Below are 23,230 nucleotides of genomic sequence, written 5' to 3'. Positions count from 1 at the left end.
CAAGACATGAACATTTAGTCATTTAAATAAAGAAACTGCTATTTTCAAAGATAATATACAAGTTTGCACTGATCACAATGAGTTAAAAAAAAAAACTGAGCTGAATAATGATTGAAATGAGCGGAAAGAGACGTAGTGAATGCCACTGGGGTATAATAAAATTTTGTTTCAGTGGCAAACAATTTCTTCCTTCCTAACATTGTTCTGTGGAAATTTATATGACTGTAATTTTCATTATTTCAGTTTTTTTTTAAAGGAAAGCCACTGGCTGAGTAGCGGAAACAAGGTGCAGGATATGGTCACTGAATGATATACCTGCGATGTACATTGATCTGCCAGAACCGTTTAAAAAAGGAGAAGATCAGCACAATAACTATTATTCCCTAATATACAATGCTTTTGGAAAGTCTTCAGACCCTTTCATTTTTTTTTTTACATTTCATATCGTGGTCTTGTAATGAAATAAATAAATTAACCCTTTCAGCCTAGGAGGGTTTTTCATTTTTGTGTTTTCGTTTTTCACTCCCTGCCTTTCTGGGGCTATAACAACTTTTTTATTCTTCCGATTACATAGCTGTATGAGGGGTTGTTTTTTGTGGGAAAAGTTGCCCTTTATAATTCCACCTTTTAATATTGCATAAAATGTAGTGGGGAGCTGAAAGAAAATTTCAAATGGGGTAAAATTGGAAGAAAAAAATGCCATTCCGCAACTGTTTTATGGGTTTTGTTTTTACGGCGTTCTGTATACTGTTATACTGATCTGTTACTTTCATTATCCAGCTCAGTATGATTATGGCGATACCACATTGGTAAAGCTTTTCTTACATTTTAATACAGAAAATAATACTGAAAAATAAAAACTTCAAAAAAATGTTTTTATCTTTTCATCTCCATATTCTGACCCTATAACTTTTTTGTAGTTATGTGTACAGAGCTGTATCATTCTTTGTGGGGCGATCTATACTTTTCATTAATACTTTTCTCGAGTGTGTAAGACTTTTCGATTACTTTTTATTTTATTTTTTAGTAGGAGGTGAACTAACAAAAAAACAGCAAATTGGCCATTTTGACTTTTTTACCGTTTCACCGTTTGCCGTATTGGAAAAAATATTTTAATATTTTAATAGTACGGACATTTTTGCACGCAGCGATACCTATGATGTGTATTTTTATTGCTGTTTACATTTTTTATTTACATTTTGAGTAAGGCCTCATGCACACGACAGTATTTTTTCACGGTCCGCAAAAACGGGGTCCGTAGGTCCGTGACCCGTGACCGTTTTTTCGTCCGTGGGTCTTCCTTGATTTTTGGAGGATCCACGGACATGAAAAAAAAGTCGTTTTGGTGTCCGCCTGGCCGTGCTGAGCCAAACGGATCCGTCCTGAATTACAATGCAAGTCAATGGGGACAGATCCGTTTGACGTTGACACAATATGGTGCCATTTCAAACGGATCCGTCCCCATTGACTTTCAATGTAAAGTCTGGAGTCCCTTTTATACCATCGGATCTGAGTTTTCTCCAATCCGATGGTATATTTTAACTTGAAGCGTCCCCATCACCATGGGAACGCCTCTATGTTAGAATATACTGTCGGATATGAGTTAGATCGTGAAAACTCATTTCCGACAGTATATTCTAACACAGAGGCGTTCCCATGGTGATGGGGACGCTTCTAGTTTGAATATACTACAAACTGTGTACATGACTGCCCCCTGCTGCCTGGCAGCACCTGATCTCCTACAGGCGGCCGTGATCAGCACAATTAACCCCTCAGGTGCCGCACCTGAAGGGGTTAATTGTACTATCATATCCCCCTGTAAGAGTACAGGGCTGCCAGGCAGCAGGGGGCAGACCCCCTCCCCAGTTTGAATATCATTGGTGGCCAGTGCGGCCCCCCCCTCCCTCTATTGTAATAATAGGTTGGTGGCACAGTGTGCGGCCCCCCGCCCCCCCCTTCCTCCCTCTTTTGTAATAATTCGTTGGTGGCACAGTGTGCGCCCCCCCCACCCGATCATTGGTGGCAGCGGAGTTCCGATCGGAGTCCCAGTTTAATCGCTGGGGCTCCGATCGGTAATCATGGCAACCAGGACGCTACTGCAGCCCTGGTTGCCATGGTTACTTAGCAATAGTACAATAGTAGAAGCATCATACTTACTGCTGGCTGCTGCGATGTCTGTGTCCGGCCAGGAGCTCCTCCTACTGGTAAGTGACAGTTAATTTAGCAATGCGCCGCACAGACCTGTCACCTACCAGTAGGTGGAGCTCCCGGCCGGACACGAACATCGCAGCAGCCAGCAGGTAAGTATGAATCTTCTACTATTGTACTATTGCTAAGTAACCATGGCAACCAGGACTGCAGTAGCGTCCTGGTTGCCATGGTTACTGATCGGAGCCCCAGTGATTAAACTGGGACTCCGATCGGAACTCCGCTGCCACCAATGATCGGGGGGGGGGGGGGGGGGAAGATGGGAGGCCGCACACTGGCCACCAATGTTGTTAATGCTATAGAGGGAGGGGGGGCCGATGGGGGGCGCACACTGTGCCACCAACGAATTATTACAATAGAGGGAGGAAGGGGGGGGGGCGCACACAGCGCCACCAACAAATTATTACAATAGAGGGAGGAAGTGGGGCCGGGGGGGGCGCACACTGTGCCACCAACTAATTATTACAATAGAGGGAGGAAGGGGGGGCTGGGGGGCGCACACTGTGCCACCAATGAATTATTACAATAGAGGGAGGAAGGGGGGCGGGGGGGGCGCACACTGTGCCACCAGCAAATTATTACAATAGAGGGAGCAAGGGGGGGGGGGCGCACACTGTGCCACCAACAAATTATTACAATAGAGGGAGGGAAGGGGGGGGGTGCGCACTGGCCACCAATGATATTCAAACTGGGGAGGGGGGGGGGTCTGGCCCCTGCTGCCTGGCAGCCCTGATCTCTTACAGGGGGATATGATAGTACAATTAACCCCTTCAGGTGCCGCACCTGAAGGGGTTAATTGTGCTGATCACGGCCCCCTGTAAGAGATCGGGTGCTGCCAGGCAGCAGGGGGCAGTCTTGTACACAGTTTGTAGTGTATTCTAACTAGAAGTGTCCCCATCACCATGGGAACGCCTCTGTGTTAGAATATACTGTCAGATATGAGTTTTCACTAAGTGAAAACTTAGATCTGAAAAAGCTTTTATGCAGACGGATCTTCGGATCCGTCTGTATGAAAGTAACCTACGGCCACGGATCACGGACACGGACGCTAATCTTGTGTGCATCCGTGTTCTTTCACGGACCCATTGACTTGAATGGGTCCGTGAACCGTTGTCCGTCAAAAAAATAGGACAGGTCCTATGTTTTTGACGGACAGGATACACGGATCACGGTCTCGGCTGCAAAACGGTGCATTTTCAGATTTTTCCACGGACCCATTGAAAGTCATGGAAAAAAAAACGGAAAACGGCACAACGGCCACGGATGCACACAACGGTCGTGTGCATGAGGCCTAAAGGGGGTGATTAGAATTTTATATTTTTTGAATTTATTTATTTATTTTTAAAACTTTTTTTTTTTTTTTACACTATTTTATAGTTCCCATAGGGAACTATAACAAGCAGACGTCAGATTGCTTCTCTTATACACTCCAATGCATTAGCATTGGAGTATATGAGAAATACAATGTGCTGCAGCTTCAGTCTATTCCAGAGGATTGAAGCTGCCTCACAATGCCTCTGCCTCTCCGCTGAGGGGAGCCGGAGCACACCCGGAAGCATGCATTTTTAGGTTTTAGAGCATTCAGATGCCGTGGGACTCCGATCGGAACTCTCCGCTGCCACCAATGATGGGGGAGGAGAGGGGAGGCCGCACTGGCCACCAATGAATTAAATAAAGGGGAGGGGGGCCAGGGGGGCCGCACTGGCCACCCATGAATTTAATAAAGGGGAGGGGGGCCGCACTGGCCACCAATGAATTTAATAAAGGGGAGGGGGGGCCAGGGGGGCCGCACTGGCCACCCATGAATTTAATAAAGGGGAGGGGGGCCGCACTGGCCACTAATGAATTTAGTACAGGGGAGGGGAGGCCGCACTGGCCACCAATAAATTTAATACAGGGGAGGGAGGGCCACACTGGCCTCCAATGAATTCAAAACTGGGGAGGGAGGGCGGCACCTGAGGGGTTAATTGTGCGGATCACAGCCCCCTGTAAGAGATCGGATGCTGCCAGGCAGCAGGGGGCAGTCATGTACACAGTTCTTAGTATATTCTAACTTGAAGCGTCCCCATCACTATGGGAACGCCTCTGTGTTAGAATATACTGTCGGATCTGAGTTTTCACAAAGTGAAAACGCAGCTCTGAAAAAGCTGTATGCAGACGGATCTGCGGATCAGTCTGTGCTATAGTAGCCTACGGACACGGATCACGGACGCGGATGGCAATCTTGTGTGCTTCCGTGTTTTTTCACGGACCCATTGACTTGAATGGGTCCGTGAGCCGTTATCCGTCAAAAAAATAGGACAGATCATATTTTTTTGACGGACAGGAAACACGGATCACGGACACGTATGACAAACGGTGCATTTTCCCCGAGTTTTCAACGGACCCATTGAAAGTCAATGGGTCCGCAGAAAATCACGGAAAACAGAACAACGGACACGGATGCACACAACAGTCGTGTGCATGAGGCCAAAGACACATGAAATTCCACCTGGAGTTTGAAAAAAAAGCACCTAAAGGATTCTCAGACTGTGAGAACCAAAATACTCTGCTCTGATGAAACCAAGATTGAACTTTTTAGCCTCAAATGTAAGCATCATGTCTGGAGGAAACCAAGCACTGCTCATTACCTGCCCAATACCATCCCTACAGTGAAGCATGGTGGTGGCAGCATCATGCTGTGGGGGTGTTTGTTTGCGACTGGGACAGAAAGACAGGATTGAAGGAAAGCTGAATGGAGGAAATTTTAGAGATATTTTTAAAGGGCTTCTCTGGGAATTAAGAAAATGAAGATACTTAAATATTCTTTTATTGTAAATATATTCCCAAATACATTTCATTAGTTATAATTGCTTGTTTTGCCTATGGAGCAAACATTAGAAAAAATAAAATGGCCGCCATCCTATTAGCACAAACAAAACCTGGTCTAATCACACAAGAGGACCACTTACTTCACAACGCTGAGCTAAAGAGCTGCCTCATCCTCCTCTCTGCTCTACTTGTCAGGGATTATGATCCTGAATACAGCTGATCTTTAGCTGCATCTCTGTGGGAACAGAGTTCATGAGGAGACATGAAGTACAGAGAGGACAGATAGAATAGACTGTGGTAATGTGGGGCTGTGGCAATGGAGACTGCATACACATACTGCTGCTCATCAGCCACATTCCCACCATTCTCTCCGACTTCATGTCTCCCCATGAACTCCATTCCACAGAGATTCAGCTGAAGATCTTATCAGCTGTATTCAGGGCCATAATCCATGACAAGTAGAAGAGTGGGGTGAGTCCTGCTGTATGATTAGGATAGGTTTTGTGTGTTCTAATAGGATCGCGGCAATGTTATTTCCCTTGTGATTGCTCCCTAGATAAAACGAGCCATTTTAACTAATGATGAATTAGGGATGAGCGAATCGAGACATCCGAAGTCGATTCGCATAAAACTTCGGTCCACGTGAGACTTCGCAAAGTAATAACTTTGGCTCATCTGAGCCAATACATTCTAATACTGTACGGAGCACTCGCTCCGTACAGTATTGGACTGAAGTTTTATGCGAATCGACTTCGGATGGAACATCCCTATTTATAATACTGTAAAGTAATATTCAAGTATTTTTTGTAATTTTAATTTCTTAATTCCTGGAGATCCCCTTTAATGAAAACCTGATCCAGAGTGCTCTGGACATCAGACTGGACTGAAGGTTCACCTTCTCACAATACAGTGACCCTAAGCATACAGCCAAAACATCACAAGAGTGGCTTAGGGACAACCCTGTGTATATCCTTGAGTGGCCCAGACAGAGTCCTGACCTGAACCCAGTCAAACATCTCTGGACAATCCCTATCCAACCTGACAGAGTTTGAGACGATCTGCGGAAAGTCCCCAAATTCAGGTGTGCAAACCTTGCGGCATCATACCCAAGAAGAATGGAGGCTGTAATCATTACCAAAGGTGCTTCAACTGAGTACTGAGCAAAGGGCCTGAATATTTATGTCAATGCAAGATTTCAGTTTTTCCTTTTCAATAAATGATCAAAGATTTCTAACATTCTGTGAAAGGTTCTGAAGACTTTCAGAATGCCCTGTAGATGAGCCTTTATTTTATAGATAAGGGGGAACTGATCCTGAGGGGAATTTTGGAAATCAATCTTCATTGCTGTAATTTGTACCAAATTCATGAAACATCACACACTGTACACTTTATACATAACACTTTTGTATAGAGATGTTGCTTGAGTTTTATTTTTTTTTACCAACACACTAGTGGACTAAGGCCCCTTTCACAAGAGTGAGTATTCCGCGCGGGTGCGATGCGCGAGTTGAACGCATTGCACCCGCACTGAATCCTGACCCATTCATTTCTATGGGGCTGTTCACATGAGCGGTGATTTTCACGCATCACTTATGCGTTGCGTGAAAATCGCAGCATGCTCCTCTTTGTGCGTTGCGGTGCGACAATCCACGTAACGCAGGCCCCATAGAAGTGAATGAATGGGGTTGCGTGAAAATCGCAAGCATCCGCAAGCAAGTGCGGATGCGGTGCGATTTTCACGCATGGTTGCTAGGTGACAGTCTATTCACTGTATTATTTTCCCTTATAACATGGTTATAAGGGAAAATAATAGCATTCTGACTACAGAATACATCGTATAATAGTGCTGGAAGGGTTAAAAAAATAAAAAAGTTAACTCACCTTATCCTCTTGTTCGCGTAGTTCGTTCCCGGTCTGTTCTTTGCTAGCTGTGGGCTTGGGCTAAAGGACCTTTGATGACGTCAGATCACATGCTCCATCACCATGGTGATAGACCATGTGATTGGAGCATGTGATCTGACGTCACCACAGGTCATTCAGCCCAAGCCCACAGCTAGCAAAGAACAGACCGGGAACGAACTACGCGAACAAGAGGATAAGGTGAGTTAACTTTTTTATTTTTTTAACCCTTCCAGCACTATTATACTATGTATTCTGTAGTCAGAATGCTATTATTTTCCCTTATAACCATGTTATAAGGGAAAATAATACAATCTTCAGAACATCAATCCCAAGCCCGAACTTCTGTGAAGAAGTTCGGGTTTGGGTACCAAACATGCGCGATTTTTCTCACGCGAGTGCAAAACGCATGACAATGTTTTGCACTCGCGCGGGAAAATTGCGCATTTTCCCGCAACGCACCCGGCTCTTATCCGGGCAAAAAACATGACGCCTGTGTGAAAGAGGCCTTAGGCCTCATGCACACGACAGTTGTTTTTTCTGTCCGCAAATTGTGCGTCCTTTTTTTTTTTTTAGATGATCCGTTTTTTTCCACAGATCCCTTGTAATAAAATCCTATCCTTGTCGCAAATGTGAAAAAAGTAGAACATGCACTATTTTTTTTGCTGAAGGGAAACACGGACAACGGACGCAGAACACAAACGGATGAACTATCAGCATTTTTTTGCTGACCTATTTAAATGAATGGGTCCCGATCCTATCTGTAAAAAAAAAAACGGAACGGAGGTCGTGTGCATGAGGCCTAAGACTGCACTTTTTTTTTTTTTTAAATGGCTCTTGAAAAATCTGGTGTATGCCTACCATGCCCACTTTTCTGCCTACTTTTTAAAAGTGATGAGAGTGACATACAGAAGAAGGGCAAACAGAAACAAAGTTTCGGTACTCTCATGCTTTTGCCACAAGTCTTGGTAAATGCGGGACTTTAACAAATGTCTGTATTTTCTACGCAGTTCATAATATTTCATTCATGTTTTTTTAATTTGCCACTTGATTAGGTTATAAAAAATATTACATGTCAGTATTGGTGGTGGTCTCCTTGCTTCAATAGGAACTAAGACGGGATAAGGACCTTGGGTTTCAACCAGTATAAAATCCTCAAAATCTGCCAGAGAATCAGGAACGAACCGTACTGTATAATGGCAGCTCATGCCAGGTGCTACAATTCCTCCTTCTCCTGGAAACTTTCCTAAATTAATAAATGATAGAGAGATGTCAAACATCTATATAAACTGCATTTTTATAAAAACAAGGCAGGGTATGATAAATGCAGGGCTGATATCATAAATCAGTATCATATATTCACCTTTGAACACCATTTGCATTTGGACTAATTTTGAAATTATATTACATTTCAGAAGGTGCACTGCCTGTACTATAGCTCAGAGCTGCATTCACAATTCTGCTGAATGTTGCATGAAACAGTCAATAATCATGTGGTTTTGAAGTAGTATGAGACTGCATAATGGGTTAATACCTACTTGGTCTCAGTCTGGTCTCTGAGACCACCTGCAAAGGTGAGGTCTCCATGTGGTGATAAGCCAAATTAGTGTAGGGATCCACTCAAATGAGGGCCACCTTGACGTAGTAAGTGAGCCTATGCGTTTTCGTCAAAACTTATACAAAGTGCCTTGTTTTCATGCTTATAGGTATGCAGCAACAGATGTGTAGATGTGCGATCATCCCATCCCTTGATGGAGCTTCAGAGTTAGTTTTTACCAGGTCTGATTACTGTTCTATGCTTGGTGAAGACTAGTTTCCCAAAATAGATGTAACCAAAATGGACCTAATTACTGGGCAACTGTATATCTGAAGTCAGCAGAATTGCATTAACTCAGGATTAGTAAAGAATAAGTAAAAAAAAATGTATGTAAAAAGTGGAGTAAAGAGCTATTCTCATTGAGACATTTATGGCATATGGCACTGCTGTGACAGGAAAGGCGCCTGACCATGCAAGGCTATCTCAATTCACTTTTATGGCACTTCTGTAAGTAGCTGCGCTTGCTTACTCAGATATTTTCAGAACTCTGATAGAAGGGAATGGAAAGATCCGCTCATGTGTGGCCAACTCTTTATTTATGGAGGTGCAAAACAGAACCGCCTTCTCAAAATAGGATCCAGTCACAAAGGTGGGACACAGACTCTTATGGCATATTTTGTAGATATGCCAAAAATGTCCACATGAGGAAACCGCTTTATCAGTGGTAATAAGTCAGCGGAATTGAACATGTTGTATTTTCATCTGCAGATGTTTCGCTGGTCATCAGCCTGGCTTTACTGAGGCGTCTTCAAGAGAAAATACAAGTCTAGTTTTTTTGGGACTTATTACTACTGGTATATCATGACCTAGATAAATGAGGACCTTCACAGTCACAACCACTTTATGTAGATTAAGTATATACATATGCCATAATCTGATGTTCACAGGCAGAATGCCTTGTGGGGCTAGCTCTACTGAATGTAATGATACCCTTCACTTCGTGATCTGTTGCTGCATTCTGGAGAAAAAGTACTTTGAATCCATCTGCAATAAGCAGGTAAGTGCACTAAGGGCAGGCCCAAGCCACTCTGTGCACCTTTGCTTCTACTGCTTCCTCTGCCGGAACCCCCCCCCCCCCCCCCCCCCCCCTCTCCTTGATTAACATGGTCAGGTTCCTGCATAGTCAACTTGCTTGACTATATCAATCAAGGAGTAGTGCTGGTATCAGTAGATTGGAATAATACTCACCTTAAAATCATTAGAGACCTGAATTATTACAACTTTGGATATAAAATAAGTTTTAAAACATTTTAGTAATTGAATACAGGTGTACATCATGTCAAACCTGTCTGCTCACTTACCAAGGCCTATAGAGAAATAGGGAGTTGATGGAGGGATCACCCTGACATGGCGACTTGATGCCGTCATATTTCTCATCTCTACTGTCATCTTCATGAGAGAAGAAGACTAAATTACTTACAGCAGATTTTACCACCTTTAGTTTGTTTTGGATCTGACAATTGGTTACTGACTACACAGATATCTATAACCCCTTTTACCACATATTTCTATAAGTCGCATGTAGAAATAATGGACCATGCTTGATAAGGAACTTAACCTAGCAGAACGTTGCTGTGGCTTACCTGGAAAGAGGCATGGTATACAAGGTAACAATTTTCACAAAAATTTAGACACAATTTTAGTGCAAAATTCTGGCACAAAGTAAGCCAACTAGTAGGTGGTATAGTCTGAGACTACACAGCTTAAAGGTGTGCCACATTTATCATGCAGCATCATCCACTGTTACAAATTTGGAGCATTTGGAGAATGTCTAGTTTAAAAAGGTTTTCCAGCTTTATAAGTTTCTTGGTCACTGCATCCTCACCCTCCCAGACCTGCGGTGGGAACCATATTTACCTGTTCCCCATTACTGCATTCCAGTCCATTGGGTCCACCAATCTGTTTGCTGTGCTTTGGCCCCCCTTGACAACTTTCAGAATGGAGATGGGTCATGCTTGCTGCTTGGGGGGCACGTCACTGGGTCAGCATGTTGATTGGAGAACACATCACCGCAGCCGCCAGTCATTGTCCACAGCAGCACACATGACCCCCATCCACTATGGAAGTTGACAAGTAGGGAGCGGAGTCCAGCAAATGCAGCAGTGGACCGAAGGATCCGTAACTGAGTGGTGGGAAGCAAGTAAGTGTGCTTCCCTCCACAGGTCCGAAGGAGGCCCAGGGGGGTGACCAAAAACTGTTAAATAGCTGGACAATCCATTTATTCTGCACTTTTTATATCTGACTGTGTGGGTATATCTTGGCCAGATATATTAGGGGTATTCTACTGTCATTTTGCAGTAAAAATGTTAATATGTCAGCTGTTATTGGGTGACTGGGAACAGTGAAAGATTTTTAAATGACCCAGTATATATCTAGTTCCCATACATTCATCTTCTTACTTGTATAAATTGCACAGAGAACATCACAAGTACATGCATTAGACAATTAAATAACTCACTTCATATATCTGTCCAACTTCATACTCAGGAAAGAATACAACGGGAGGATTAGCTAGGAACACTGGAACTGGATCCTCTGCATCACTGGAAGATACGAAAAATATAGCAGAATCCATAGGGGTCCTCAGGATAGGTCATCAGTATTCGACCAGTGGGGGCCACACAACCCGCACCCCCATTGAAAAGGTGTTACCTGCATCCTCCGGCACTGGAATTAGTACTTTGAATGGAACAGGAAGCATAGCTCCATTTAAAGTGCTAGATTAATGCATTTCCCCTTGGAGTGAATGGGAGCTGAGCTGCAGTAACAAGCATGGTTTTAACAGAACTCTGCTTCCTGTTCTATTCAAAGGGCTAATTCCAGTGCTAGAGGCTGCAAGGAACAGCTGATTGGTGGCAGTGTTGAACAGTCACCAATTCAATATTAATGATCTATCCTGAGGATAGGTCATTAATATCAGAAACCCCAAAATTGCAGATTTTTTTTTTATAATGCTCCCCATACAGGATCAATAATTAGTTCATTTTAATTTTTACAAATTATGTATAGTTCATTTTTATTTTTTTTACCAACTTTCACAATATGCAATACTTCGATATTGCATACTGTGTTGGTTATTGTAAAACCATACATTTCAGGTCTGAAGGCATCTGGCAGACCCCTGGCTGCCATGGAGCAATTAGATGGTCAACATGGATTAAACGGCTGGGATTGAAGTTACCTCCGATTCTACGGTGGCTGGCTGGGACTATGCAAAACCTACAATGTACTACTAGGGTTAAATTGAAGCACTGGCGAAGACTGGCAATCAAATGCTAGGCGGGGAAAGTTGTGCTGGGTTATACAGATAGCTCCAATGAACGGCCTATCGTGGTATACATTGATGTGCCAGGTCCAATCAAGAGACCCCTCTATGATGGTCATGTGTCCTAATAGGGCATACAAAGAGGGATTATCTTTGTGGGGCAACAGTTGTAATGCAATACATTAGACATAATGGGATTTAGAAAAATGTGCAAAAAAACAAGCAACAATAAACTAAACATAAACTGCGTGATTTATACATACTTGTACTGTACATAAAATACACTATATTTATGAATCAGTTTTAGCTGTAATTCCTTGGGTTATTTCTGTGAAATTGTTGAAAATAATTATAGTTCTCCAATCAAATCTGCCCAATTATACAGTTAATTATGTATCCCCTGCATACCTAGGCAGATTTCGAAGTGGTAACGGCTGCCATTTTCTATCATTACTTTTGGACCCAAAGGCCCCTTTCACACGGGCGAGTATTCCGTGCGGATGCGATGCGTGAGTTGAACGCATTGCACCCGCACTGAATCCGGACCCATTCATTTCTATGGGGCTGTGCACATGAGCGGTGATTTTCACGCATCACTTGTGCGTTAAGTGAAAATCGCAGCATGCTCTATATTGTGCGATTTTCACGCGACGCAGGCCCAATAGAAGTGAATGGGGTGCGTGAAAATCGCATAGCATCAGCAAGCAAGTACGGATGCGGTGCGATTTTCACGCACGGTTGCTAGGAGATGATCGGGATGGAGACCCGATCATTATTATTTTCCCTTATAACATGGTTATTAGGGAAAATAATAGCATTCTGAATACAGAATGCATAGTAAAACAGCGCTGGAGGGGTTAAAAAAAATAAAAAATAATTTAACTCACCTTAGTCCACTTGATCGCGAAGCCCGACATCTCCTTCTGTCTCCTTTGTTGTATAGGACCTTGGGTGAGCATTAATTACAGGAACAGGACCTTTGATGACGTCACTCCGGTCATCACATGGTACGTCACATGATCTTTTACCATGGTGATTCACCATGGTAAAAGATCATGTGACGTACCATGTGATGACCAGAGTGACGTCATCAAAGGTCCTTTACCTGTATTTAATGCTCACCACAGGTCCTATTCAACAAAGGAGGCAGAAGGAGATGCCGGGCTTTGCAATCAAGTGGACCAAGGTGAGTTAAATTATTATTATTATTTTTTTAACCCCTCCAGCGCTGTTTTACTATGCATTCTGTATTCAGAATGCTATTATTTTCCCTTATAACCATGTTATAAGGGAAAATAATACAATCTACAGAACACTGATCCCAAACCTGAACTTCTGTGAAGAAGTTCGGGTTTGGGTACCAAACATGCGTGATTTTTTTCACGCGAGTGCAAAACGCAATACAATGTTTTGCACTCGCGCAAAAATATGACGCCCGTGTGAAAGAGGCCAAAGAGAGGTCAACTGAAGGGCTTTATTCACTTGAGATTTCTTTTAGGTAGAAATGCTCTTCAAAGGACAGGTCACCAGTATAAAGTCTCAGGTTTTACTTCATCGAAGAATATACATGAGTCAACACTACATGAGAAATCACCACCATTTCATTATTCTTTAATGATTAAGATGTCTTACTGCTCCTCAATCACTCTGCTCTTCCCAGATATTAAGACTTCTCTTTTCTTTAATGGGAGAATGAGTGATCTTCCTCCATGCTGGCTATTCGGTGGTAAAAAGCGGGGATTTTTTAGGAAATTGTGTCTCTTTTCTAGCTGAGCAAGACGGGTCCGTTCAGCCTCTCTTTCTTCTGCGCTCATCTCCATCTTGTGTAATCTCTTCCTAAATGATCTAGACTTCTGAAAGAGAAAAAAAGAGATTCTCTGCACACATAGTTCACCTGACCATGCATTCATCTGTTTAGCCCAAGTTTACAAGATTAGCGATGTACCTGAATGACTTTTGTCATCCCCATTCTTGTTGGCATACTTCAAGTTAATGGGCTAAATATTTCTGCCATAAATTATTATCTCACAATTAGAGATGAGCGAATCCGTAGAAGTTCGAATTCACTGGGTTCAGCCGAAATTCAGGTCAAAGTTTAGGTTCGGGACCAATTCTTGACCCTGAACCCCACTGAAGTTGATGGGGACCCCGAACTATACGTTATTATTTTCTGTTATAACATGGTTATGTCAGAAAATAATAGCATTCTTAAGACAGAATGCAAAATAATATGGCCATTTAGGGGTTATGGGGTGCGATGCGTGCTATGACGTCACTGTGCTCTCCCACATGGTGAGCGCGGTAAAGTCATCGGGCACATCGCAGGTCCTTTGGCAGGTCCTGCTGAATGAAGATAGAAGAGACTGCTGCAGCGCAATCAAGTGGATGAGGAGAGTTGTTGTTTTTTAACCCCTAAATGGCCATATTCTTTTGCACTCTGTCTTAAGAATGCTATTATTTTCCAATATAGCCATGTTATAACGGAAAATAATAAAATCACTGGAACACCAAACCCGGACTTCAGTGAAAAAGTCCAGGTTTGGGTCCGGGTACCCGAACTATCAAAGTTTAGCTACAACTTTGACAACACAGTGATACCTGATTGATATTCTCACAGCCATATAAACCTAATAAACATAATAAAAGGTAATCTCACAATGAGAAAAAAACTAATTTTTAATCAGATATTTTTTATTAAACACCTTTTTTGAAATTGTACAAACAATAGGGACTTCTTCATTACAAGTAATATTGTAGCAAGATATACAAATTATATACAGAGCCATTAAGTAAGCCCCCAAAATCCCCACCCAATCCCCCCCACCCCCTAGCGAAGAGACGGTCCGCTATTTGTAACAAATGTATCACACCTCATCATACTTATCATCTGATAATCAACAAAATCATATCCATCCTATGTAGGTCTTGTCCACATCAATACTCAGTCAGGGCTCCTGAATCATTCTACAGTCCAACCTGTTCCGATTCCTGTCATATCTAACTCCTACGCAAATACGGCTATCCAGTCACTCAGCCCGGTCTGCCCCCCACCATCGCAAGGTAAGTCTACATAGGCCAGGGGAAGAGGACCCAGCCCTGGCGGAGAGCCACTTATCCCATATTGCTGCATATTTGGCTTTGCACTTCCTTTTTGCATACACCCCCGTTTCAAGACAGAGTATATCATTCATCCTGTTAAGGAATTCAGCTACCGAGGGAGGCTGGGAACGAATCAGCTTCCGGGCTTGGAATAATAGGCGTTGTACACCAAGACGCACATCATGGCTCGCGAGAAAGTGTAGATTTGGTTCACTGCTCTAATCACAATTCCATTTTCAATCTATAACGCTAAGGGTTAATTCACACATTGTGACTGAGTTGTGCTTTTATGAATAACCTCTTACGGTTCTAAGTTTCTCAGAAATGATGAAATTATTTCATTGGTGTTTTGTGGTTTCCCTTACCTTACTTGTCTTTTTGTAACTTAGATTTTCAGTGCTAGACAGGGATGACAAAGTCAGGCTGGATAATGAGTTTCCCATAAGACCCTTGGGAGATGTGTCTGTAGGTAAAGGGTCACTGTATCCATCATCCACAGGGCTCCTGGAGACGTGCTGGTGGAAACTGAACGTCTCTTTATAAAAAGAGGGCTCAGATAATCCTGAAATATGAAAACATAGAAAATAAAGAATATTATTGGCAAAGTGATGCTTAAACAGAATATGTCAGCATTTCTGACAATGTTAAGGTCCATTCACACGTCCGTAATTTGGGTCCGCATTCGTACCGCAATTTGCGGACCCATTCATTTTCAATTTTTTCAGGATCCATTTTTTCGGGATCTGCAATTCCGTTCCTGAAAAAAAATAGAACATGTCCTATTCTTGTCCGCAATTGCGGACCAGAAAAGGCATTTTCTATTATAGTGTCTGTGATGTGTGGTCCGCAAATTGCGGATCGCACATTGCAGGTGTCCGTGTTTTGTGAATGGACCCTTAAACTGTTGACAACACTAGTTAGGAGCAAGGGAGAGCGGTACAAAGTTATCTTTTGGGGAGCTTTTATCAGGACTAGTGTGAATATGAACTTTTATTCTGCCAGATTCTGCCAGTTATGGAGCTTCACTGTGAAGCTCTCTCTGAAGAAGACCACTACAGCTGTCACTTAGAGCAGAGGGGACGGGCTGTGAGACAGCCTAACACAGAGGTCACCTTACAGTGAAGCTCTACCTCCTGGGCACTTGCAAGGGCAGAACTGGGCAGAATAAAAGCAAGTATTTATACATATACCGACAATAAAACTAATTTGTACTGCTCTCTCCAGCATCTACCTAGTAGTTCGCACGGTCAAAATTGCTGACAGACTCCCTGTAATGAATCTGTGTAATAGGTTATATTGACTGTGAAGTAACTGATCCCTGGTCTATTTAGTTGACTGTAGAATATAATATTATGTGGCCACTATTCTCATTAAGCTGAGTGGCAGGAAGTTCATAAAGTACTGTGCATCAGAGAAATCAGAACACAAAGAGTGTAGAAAGAAGAAGAAGTGTTTAACTCCCTATTATAGACCGGACAACACTGGAGCCTCGAGGGGCGAGTAACCAACTGGAGCCCAGGTCTGAAAAACTCTCCAGTGCCATAGATTACTAGGGATTTTGAAATTAACCATTTATTGTTATTTTATGCACTTACATAGCGCTGTTATATTCGGCGGCGCTTTACAGACATTAGCATCAAGCTGTTCCCAATGGGGCTCACAATCTAAGTTCCCTATCAATATGAGTGTGGAAGAAAACAGGAGTACCCGGAGGAAACCTACTCAAACATGTGGAGAACTTACAAACTCCATGCAGATGTTGTCATTGGTTGGATGACCCTAGCGCTGCAAGACACCAGTGCTAACCACTGAGCCACCGTGCTGCCCACAGTGGTCTTACACCACTAGAGATTCTGCCATTAGCTGCTCCTCTGCTACTGACCTGCAAAGAATACTGGCATTAACCCCCAATCTGCCTTTATACTTCTAATAATCCTTACTCTACCCTAAACCAATAGGGATTGGGACATTAACCCTCTCTACACTCTAGAGCAGCAAGAATATTGGCATTAACTCCCTCTCTGCCCTAGACCACCAAGGATACTGGCATTAACTTCTTCTATGTCCTAGACCACTAAGGAATTTCACATTAAACCCTTCTCTGCCCTATACAATCTGGGGCACTGCCTTGAATTTCTTCTTCACTCTAGATCACCATGAATCCTTGCAGTAACCCCTTCTTTTCTATACACAAATAAGCATACAGACCTTAACCACTTCATCCCCTAGATCGCCAGGGTTGAAGGAATTAACCTCTATAAAGCAATATTGATTTGGTGCTGTTTTAGATCCAGTGGTGTAGAGGGAACCATGCTCAGGTCCATAACTGCCTTGCTCACCGTCTACAATTGCAACACTGCATGTGGTGACAAAAATGTGCACTACTAACTATATAGACCCATATGTGAGGTTAGTTCTTTATATGGTACCAGGTGAATTGGTCAGTTGACTGGCATATGCAGGCTGTCAGTGAATTGGTGACCACTAGATTAGATGGTCACTATAATTTCAACAAAATGTACATAAATCAATAGTACAGGACAGGTGAATATATCTTATCTGAGAAAAATGCCTCTTTCTCCTCCTAGCAGGAAAGGTGGGAGAAAGAGGCATTTTCGCTTATCAGATATAACACAAAGTTAATGATATTCACCTATACTATTGATTTATTGGCAAGTGTGTTAAAAGTACAGTAATCATTTAAAATGTAACTCCAACTATCAACAGCATTTAGTATTAGGTCCAAAGCTCTATGTCGATCCATTTTTTTAGGGTACGTCAATGTGAGACGTATATACTGTGGATTTGTCAGCACAGATTTGTGTATGACAAATCCACAGCATTTTACACTAGCAGCGAAGTGAATGACATTTTAAGAAACCTCATCCACGGGCTTCCAAAAATCCACTGCATAAACTGAACTGTGGTGCGGAGGTTTAATCCGCAGCATGTCAGCTTACAATGTAGGTTTTCACAGCGGATTTCACCCTTTGCAATGCATAATCACACCAAACTGATGGAGAATTCAACAAGTTAAACATGCGGATTGCAGATATTACTGCAAAAAAGCAGCGAATTGCAGCAGAAATTATGCTGGGAAAAATCCACCTTGTACAGCCATTCTCTAAAGCGTGTGCAGGTTATTATATATGGATTTATTATTGAGCTTAATAGGAGCCAAGAATTTTGGACTTAAAACCAAAATGATTGTAGAAAGGAAATTAATGTTTTAGGCCTTGACAGAGCAAAGTCAGCATTTGTTTGAAAGTTACATTCCACAAGGCACGTACCTCTAGGAGCTGTGGTAATGGCGGGCATATCTGTGATGTAATCTTCAGGGCAGATGAGTTTGTGCTTCTTCAGGAGTTCATTATCTACACACCATCTAAAATAGGATTCAACTATAAAGAATGACATTTTAGTGTAGTACCGCATATAACCCCAGTGTTAATTTTTGGGCAGGAGTCACACACATCATCCACCAAACTTTTGTTAAGTAATAACCTATTGGTACTATGGTACAAAATCTATAGCTAGTACTAAGCTAATAAATGTACAATACTATGACTGGCTCTTTCTGCCCCCTGTACCCCCGAAGGATGGGCCTCATCATAAATTTGGTGCATCTTCCTGCAGTCCATGCACCTAAACAGAAATCTACAACAGTTCAGAGCGGCAACAGATTTCTGGCTTCATAGGCACCAGAAAAGTGGCGTTTAAAAAGGCACGGTTTAAAAAGCACAAACACACACAGTTTGCAACTTTTAAATGCCACTTTTCAAGGAGATGATAAATCTCCCCTATATGCTTAACGCGTCCTTCTGTAAAGATTCTGATCAGCAAGGATATGCCCATTTTGTTTTATAGGAGTGGGACCCGCACCTATCTCCTAAACGGAGCCCCGAAAGTGAAGGAGGGCACACTGCACATGTGCAGCCATTTTCCATTCATTTCTATGGGGCCCCCAAAAATAGACGAGCGCTGGCTTGGCTATATCTGTCGGGCCCATAGAAGTGAATGGGAGCAGTGGCCGGTCAAGCACAGTGTGCTCCCATTCAGTTCTATGGGGAGAGCGCTCCAATGCCCCCATTGTCTCAGAAGAGACGACCCCTTTAACACAGTATAGTACTACATGTTAGCAGTAAATGGAGACGTCAAAAATTATAAACTTGAACTATAATCTCGTGCGACCCTGATGACCTGGCACCCTTTCCTCCAGGACTGCATATAGGCACAGGCTTTCGGCACTGGTCTGCTGTTCTATTTTGGGTATTCATAAATTAGCTTCACAGCAGTTGAGTAACTAGAAATTACTGGGCAAAGTTTTGAAGCCCCCCCCCCCCCCCCCTTCAACAGCAACTTCCTCGCAACCCCCTCCTCCCATCCAATCACTCTTGTGCCTTGTCAAGAACCCTCTCTAAGAATGGCATCGTCTCTGTCCGTTTCCTACGGGTATATACTGTATGTTATGTCACTGTATATACAATGTTATTGTATAATACTCTTGAGGAAGCCTGACAAGAAAATTCTTTAGTCCTCCTCCCGGGTGGGCCGTGTCTGAGTTTGGGTCCCGTAGCAGCCGTTTCCCCCTTACTGTTCTATGCACTACTATTACTATAGCGCCATTCATTCCATGGCTCTGTACATATGAAAAGGGGTATAAATACATAATACTAAACAAATGCAATAAGCATGAACAAGACGAGTTACAAACTTGTACAGAAGGAAAGAGGACCCTGCCCGCGAGGGCTCAGCATCTACAGAAGGGTCATGTGTCTTTTCATCTTAGTCATCTTACCCGGCGGTAACCCCAGAATTTGGAATGAGTCTCCAGCTTCATTCTTCAGACAGTTCAGCCTTCTCTCCTCTTCAGCAGTAGCTCGAGCACGTGCCTGAATGATGTGCCGTTCAACCTTGTCACACTCTGCCATTCTGCTGTCATACTCTGTACGGATCTACAGACAAAAAATAACATAGTAACAAAAGACATTTGTCCATCCAGTTCGGCCTGTTATCCTGCAAGTTGATCCAGAGGAAGACAAAAAAAAAAAAAACTGTGAGGTAGAAGCCAATTTTCCCCACCTAAGGGGAAAAAAATTCCTTCCCGACTCCAATCAGCCAATCAGAATAACTCCCTGGCTATAGTAGCTATAGCCTGTAATATTATTACACTCCAGAAATACATCCAGGCCCCTCTTTAACTTATTTACTGAACTCACGATCACCACCTCCTCAGGCAGAGATTCCATAGTCTCACTGCTCTTACCGTAAAGAACCCTCTTCTATGTTTGTGTACAAACCTTCTTTCCTCCAGACGCAGAGGATGTCCCCTCGTCACAGTCACCCTCCTGGGGCTAAATAGATGATGGGAGAGATCTCTGTACTGACCCCTGATATATTTATACATAGTAATTATATCTCCCCTCAGTCGTCTTTTTTTAACGTGAATAACCCTAATATTGATAATATTTCTGGGTACTGTAGTCCCCCCATTCCAGTTATTACTTTAGTTGCCCTCCTCTGTACCCTCTCCAGCTCACGGGCATCTATGCCCCATTTGATGCAACCCATTATCTTGGCAGCAGCTGCCTGACACTGGTTTCTACAGCTCAGTTTTCTGTTCACTCAAATTCCTAGGTCCTTTCCATGTCAGTGTTACCGAGTGTTTTACCATTTAGTATGTACGGGTGACTTGCATAATTCCTTCCCATGTTCATAACCTTACATTTGGCAGTGTTAAACCTCATCTGCCCAAGCCTCCAATCTATCCAGATCCATCTGTAGCAGTATACTGCCCTCTTCCGTGTCAATTATTTTAAATGTTTTCTGTAAATCAACATAAAAAAACGGACTAGTAGCACTGCTCCCAAACAAGAAGATTTATATTGCAGTCATATGTTTAAAAAATTATACAAATGTAAGCAGATGAGTTTCCATTTCAATGTGCCTGAAGCATTTGGACTACCCATTCTGAAATGTCAGGCAGCTCGTGTCAGCATACCCTTCTAGTCATTTTCAGACATATGGATCAGTCTGCCGTTGTGGTGTGAATAGACTGTAGCACTTCAGGGACTTAGGCTTGTGGAATGGTGGAACGCCTCTATGGGATCTGTAAGCAAGTAAACAACTCCATATAATATGAACGGATCTGCGACCAAGGAATGATCATTTTTTTTAGCAGGATGAAAGATCACGACTGGTGAGATACAAGCGATCCCTCACTCGTCGTTTAATCACTCATACTTATTACATCTTGCGAGGCTTGTTCAATTTTGTGCGCATTACCGACACTCGGTGCAATATTTGCTCCTTCTAATATAGGTTTTAGGCTTTGTTGACATCTCAGCAGGGGAACAAACTACTGGAGTATCCAGCATAGCCAGACACTTCTGGATCTCCATTTATTACGCTTTTATGGTGTTTGGAAAAAAAACTCTCTTGGCCAGACCTGTAAAGTAAAGATTACTTACCTGCTTCCCAATTCTGGTCCTTCGTTCCTTCTACTTTAGGCTTGCAATGCTCCACTGGCCAATCTCAATGTCAACATCCAGTTTGACATCACCATAGCCAATCACATATCAGTTATGTTATGTTCTCCCACATCAGGCATCAAATATGATTATATTTGCATACTAGGAAGACCATGAGTGAATGGTAAAGTTTAACCACTTCCAGACCGGGCCATTTGCCCCCTTCCTGACCAGGCCTAATTTTGCTAATCTGACATGTGTCACTTTATGTGGCAATAACTTTGGAACGCTTTTACTTATACAGGCCATTCAGAGACTGTTTTCTGTTGACACATTGTACTTCATGTTAATGATAAATTTGAGTCAATATATTTCACCTTTATAAAAAAAATCCAAAAGTTAACGAAAATTTGAAACAATTGACTGTTTTCTAAATTTGAATCTCTGCTTTCAAAACAGAAAGTGATACCTCATAAAGTATTTATTACTTAACATTCCCCATATGTGTACTTTATGTTGGCAGAATTTTGTAAATGTCATTTTATTTTTTTAGGATGTTAGAAGGCTTAAAATTTTACAAGCAAAAAGAAAATTTCCAAAACCCACTTTTTAAGGACCAGTGCAGGTTTGAAGTCACTTTGTGGGGTTTACACAGTGGAAACCCCCCCGTAAATGACCCCATTGTAGAAACTACACCCCTCAAACTTTGTTAACCCTTTAGATGTTCCACAAGAATTAAAGGAAAATGGAGATGAAATTTCTAAATGTCACTTTTTGGGCAGATTTTCCATTTTAATCAATTTTATTCTTTAACACATCGAAGGTTAACAGCCAAATAAAACGGAATATTTATTACCCTGATTCTGTAGTTTACATTAACACCCCACATGTGGTCGTAAACTGATGTACGGTCACACTGCAGGGCGCAGAAGAAAAGTAGCGCCATATGGTTTTTGGAAGGCAGATTTTGCTGAACTGGTTTTTAGATGCTATGTTACATTTGAAGCCCCCCTAATGCACCCTTACAGTAGAAACTCCCAAAAATTGACCCCATTTTGGAAACTAGGGGATAAGGTGACAGTTTTAATGGTACTATTTTGGGGTACATATGATTTTTTATTGCTCTATATTAAGTTTTTTTTGTGAGGCATAGTAACCAAAAAATGGCTGTTTTGGCACTGTTTTAATTTTTACAACATTCATCTGACATGGTAGACCATTATTTTTATAGAGCAGGTTGTTACAGATGCAATGATATCAAATATGTCAACTTTTTTTGTTTGCTTGTTTCAGTTTTACATAATAAAGCATTTTTGAAAAAACAATTATGTTTTTGTGTCTTCATTTTCTGACAGCCATATTTTTTTAATTTTTCTGCCAATCGTCTTGTGCAGGGGCTTGTTTTTTGCAGGAAGAGTTGATGTTTTTATTGGTACCATTTTTGTGTACATATGATTTTTTGATCATACATGGGGCAAGGTGACCAAAAAAAGTTTTACACAATAATAGCATTTTTGAAACCAAAAAAATTATGTTTTAATGTCTCCATAGTCTGAGAGCCATAGCTTTTTTATTTTTTGACCGATTGTCTTAGTTAAGATCTCATTTTTTGCAGGATCAGGTGACGGTTTGATTGGTACTATATTGCACTTTATGTGATGTTAGGTGACAAAAAAATGGCTTTTTTGGCACTGTTTTTATTTTATTTTTATTATGGTGTTCACGTGAGGGGTTAGGTCATGTGATAATTTTATAGAGCTGGTTGTTACGAATGCGGCGATACCTAATATGTATACTTTTTAAAAATGTTTGCACTTTAACACAAATATAGCATTTTTTAAAACACAAAACGATGTTTTAATGTCTCCATGTTCTGAGAGC

The 23,230-nt window shown here is 42.1% G+C and overlaps 1 protein-coding gene across 3 annotated transcripts in view; it reads right to left on the bottom strand.

The window, feature by feature from the left end:
- Window positions 1–23,230, bottom strand: part of DLEC1 (DLEC1 cilia and flagella associated protein) — a 77,302-nt gene that overhangs the window by 44,259 nt on the left and 9,813 nt on the right. For all 3 annotated transcript variants that reach the window (XM_044294229.1, XM_044294231.1, XM_044294230.1), the window contains exons 4-10: window positions 19,678–19,834; window positions 18,170–18,280; window positions 15,245–15,441; window positions 13,413–13,633; window positions 10,974–11,058; window positions 9,817–9,904; window positions 7,991–8,164 (exon numbers count right to left, since the gene is read on the bottom strand). In XM_044294229.1, the coding sequence (XP_044150164.1) occupies window positions 7,991–8,164; window positions 9,817–9,904; window positions 10,974–11,058; window positions 13,413–13,633; window positions 15,245–15,441; window positions 18,170–18,280; window positions 19,678–19,834 (1,033 nt within the window). The remainder of the gene's footprint in view (window positions 1–7,990; window positions 8,165–9,816; window positions 9,905–10,973; window positions 11,059–13,412; window positions 13,634–15,244; window positions 15,442–18,169; window positions 18,281–19,677; window positions 19,835–23,230) is intronic.

Source organism: Bufo gargarizans, chromosome 5, assembly GCF_014858855.1.
Source record: "Bufo gargarizans isolate SCDJY-AF-19 chromosome 5, ASM1485885v1, whole genome shotgun sequence".
Lineage (NCBI taxonomy): Eukaryota > Metazoa > Chordata > Amphibia > Anura > Bufonidae > Bufo > Bufo gargarizans.
The sequence above is the reverse complement of the archived record's forward strand: the minus strand, read 5'-3'. Positions and strand labels throughout refer to the sequence as shown.